This window comes from Fukomys damarensis, unplaced genomic scaffold, assembly GCF_012274545.1.
Source record: "Fukomys damarensis isolate Sample0158 unplaced genomic scaffold, DMR_v1.0_HiC HiC_scaffold_37, whole genome shotgun sequence".
Lineage (NCBI taxonomy): Eukaryota > Metazoa > Chordata > Mammalia > Rodentia > Bathyergidae > Fukomys > Fukomys damarensis.
Window position 1 is genome coordinate 819,378 of NW_022900949.1, and position 3,276 is coordinate 822,653.

Genomic DNA, 3,276 nt, shown 5'->3' on the forward strand with positions numbered 1-3,276 from the left:
AGTAGCTGATGAGCGCCGCTGCATCCTCCAGGATCTGCCGGTCCTCGTAGACGAAGATGAGGTGTGGCTCGCTGGCCGGTGCGCTGCGGCCCTCTGAGTGCTGCTCCTGGTGCTGCGGACAAGGCGCGGACGGGGCTGCCGCAGGATGGGACGGTCCCCGCCCAACCACCCCCCCACACATCCTAGCCCGGAACTCCGGGTGGCCTGAGGCACCAGGTCTGGCTCAGTCCAGGGGACAGCAGTGTCCCAAGTGCCCCTGGCCACGGCCCATCTCCACGTGGGGTGCACAAGGCCTTCACCTGTCCCAGCCCCGGCCCGGCCCACAAAGAGGGTACCCCAAGGCACCTCCATTCCAGCAGAGGCCTGCGGGGCCCGGCCCCATCTCACCCCAGCACACACGCCCGGTGGTCACTGACGGACCTGCCCGGGAGGCCGAGGCAGGAGCGAGGCAGGATTGAGCACGAGACCAAGACCCAGGGGCCAGCGGGTGGCTGCCTGGCCCAGGCTGGTGCTCAGGGTCCTGGTTCCCACTCGGCCAAGCCAAGGGCACACTGCTCCCCGCGGCACCGGAGGCTACCCGGCCACCCCTGGGCAGCAGCTGCTGCATGTGAGCTGGGTGCAGGGGGCCTGCTGCCCCAGGGGAAAGCCACTGGTCAGGCCGGCAGAGGGAGCCCAGGCAGCGGGACGGCGGTGCCCACCTCGTCGTACACACTCTCGATCTCGTTGAGCAGGCTCTTGGAGCGCAGCGCCTTGGTGTCGTTCTGCTTGAAGTTCACAGCCTGGTGGTCGAGTGACTTGAGGTAGGCCTTCTCATACTGCTCGCGCCAGATCTTGTTGAAGCCCTGCTGTGCCTCCCGCCACTCCTCCTCCTTGGCCTTCAGCCTGCGGGCAGGGCGGAGGCAGAGGCGAGGGGCTCAGGGGCAGGCGCCAGAGCAGCACCGAGCACAACAGGGGAGAAGGCGGTGGCGGCCTTCTTTCTGGGAGACTGAGGCAGGAGAGTTTCCAGTCCAAGCCCATCCTGGGAACTCAGTGACTTAAGAGATTGTCTCATAAAGGAAAAGGGCTGGTGGCAGCTCAGTGAGAAGGCCCAGGCTTCCATCCCCAAAGGCACTCAGGTGCCTGGCATGGTGGGCTGGGTCAGCAGTTCCTCCCCTCCCTGCCCCTGTGCTGTGGTTTCCCCAGTGCCCAAGCAGCCAGTCACTGCACTGTGAGCCCCAGGGAGGTGCCCCCACGGCCACCCTGCCCAGCTGCGAAAAATGAGCCCAGCACAGTCCCAGACAGCATGACCAAGTAAGGAACAGCGTTCTGTAGGGGTTCATCCCGGCGCTGGAGCGAGGGCCTCTGGTGCAGCAGGAAGGGCTGCCATGCAGCCATCCTCCTGCCTCAGCCTCCAGGGAGGGCAGCTGAGATCATCCCTCTGCCAATAAGCCCAGCCCCTTGTTCTGAAGGAGCTGCTCCCAGCCCTGCACATCTGCGGTTTCTGGTCTGCAGATCCGAGGGTGGCCTCGGAGTGCTTTCTGCAGTGGCGTCTGTCCTGAGCACAGACGAGGCCCACCCCACTCCAGGGTGGCACAGCCACAGGGCACCTCTTCAGGACGACGGGCACGGCAGCGACGGGGTTCCTCTTGAGGCTTTCGATGATCTCAGGGGCCTTGTCGCCGTAGATGCGGTGGACGGCGCGCCGCTGGATCACCTCAGATGTGCCACCCAGAGCGTCGTCCAGCCGGAAGCGCTCCTGGTCCTCGGGCGCCATGCGCGACAGCTTCTTCTGCACGCTCTCCAGCACGCGGATGGTGGCCAGGTTGGTCTCCAGGACCACATCCAGCTGCGGGAGGGTGTGGGGTTGGAACTGACCGCATTCACCCAGTGGGCGGGCGGCACAGGGCCTTCCCCCACCCTGGCATGCCCTGGAGCCTCCCGGCACCGGCCTGGTGGGCGGCTGGGCAGAGACAGCAGCTCAGCCCCTTCTCCCTTCCCGCCTGCTCCGCCTATGGGCTACGGAACCTCTGCACACCATGAAGCACCCCAGCTAAGAGGGAAGTCAGGCACCGCTGTGATCCCAGCACTCGGGAGGTCAAGGCAGGAGGACCCCAAGATCAGGCCCGGGGACGCACCCTGGCAACTTAAGAGAGAGCCCTCCCGCTGGGCAGATGTGGAGACCACTGGCCATCTCGGTGTCGACACCATGGGTCCGACACCGTGCTAGGGTTCTACTTATTTTAAGACAGGATCGCGTATGTAGTTTAGGCTGGACTTGAACTCATGGCAAGCCCCCTGCCTCAGCCTCCCGGGGATTACAGGCATGGGCCACCATGCCTGGATGGTGCTAGAGTTTTATGGGACACCACCACTGCTAGAGAGGGCAGGGAAAGAGACCTGGGACTCAGTTATTTTTTCATACTATTTGTAACTAACGATCTCAGTCAAAATGTCAATGAGAAAGTAAAGCTAGCTTAGTTTGAACTTTTTCTTTTGCAGCACTAGGAATTGAACTCAGGCCCTTGTGCATGCTAAGCAAGTGTTCACCACTGAGCTACACCTTCAGCTTTTTCTTAAAAACTAACACAAGGTCTTGCTAAATTGCCCAGGTGGGGCTTGAACCCGTGATCCTCCTGCCTCAGCCTCCTGAGCAGCTGGGACGGCAGGCATGGTCGGCACGCACCTCAAACCGCTCATCCTCACAGCGGTGCAGCTGCTCCTCGTACGGCGTCTTCTTGGAGCTGACGAAGGTGGAGTCTTCCGACCAGGAGGGGAAGGAGACCCAGGTGTCGTTCAGCACCTGTGCGGGGGGCCAGTAGGCAGCTGCCCTCGGAGGGGACACATGCAGCGTCCCCAACCGTATAGTGGCTAGCTACGGGAAAGGGGACTCTGGGGCCAACGAGGAGTCCGAGACTTTGGCAGAGTGCCACAAGCTGCTGTCCCGGGGCACGGTCCTGGGCACAGAGGCCGGGGCTCAGACAGGCAACGCTGTGGCTGCACTGTCGCATCCACACATGGGCGGAGCCTTGTGCCATAAAACTTGACTCACACCCGCAGGTGAGGGTCCGGGCATAGCTCACGGTTCTGTTGACCCCTGGAATCCACCAGCACCTTGGACCCTGGAAATGCAGTACCAACTGCCCACATCCCAAAAAGCACCCCGAGGTCACGCTAAGCCTGAGGACAGCAGGGTCCCGGCAATGACCAGTCCAGTTCCACACGTCGAGGAAGCAGCCCCGCGTATGGCCAGAGCCTCAGGGCACACCAGGGACCCAGCCCACCCGCCGGCCCGCAGCC

At 63.1% G+C, this 3,276-nt stretch overlaps 1 protein-coding gene across 1 annotated transcript in view; it reads right to left on the reverse strand.

The window, feature by feature from the left end:
* Window positions 1-3,276, reverse strand: part of Sin3b (SIN3 transcription regulator family member B) — a 23,390-nt gene that overhangs the window by 7,036 nt on the left and 13,078 nt on the right. Inside the window, 4 exon segments of the mRNA XM_010644366.3 lie at window positions 7-112; window positions 699-882; window positions 1,587-1,825; window positions 2,663-2,779. Coding sequence (XP_010642668.1) covers window positions 7-112; window positions 699-882; window positions 1,587-1,825; window positions 2,663-2,779 — 646 coding nt within the window.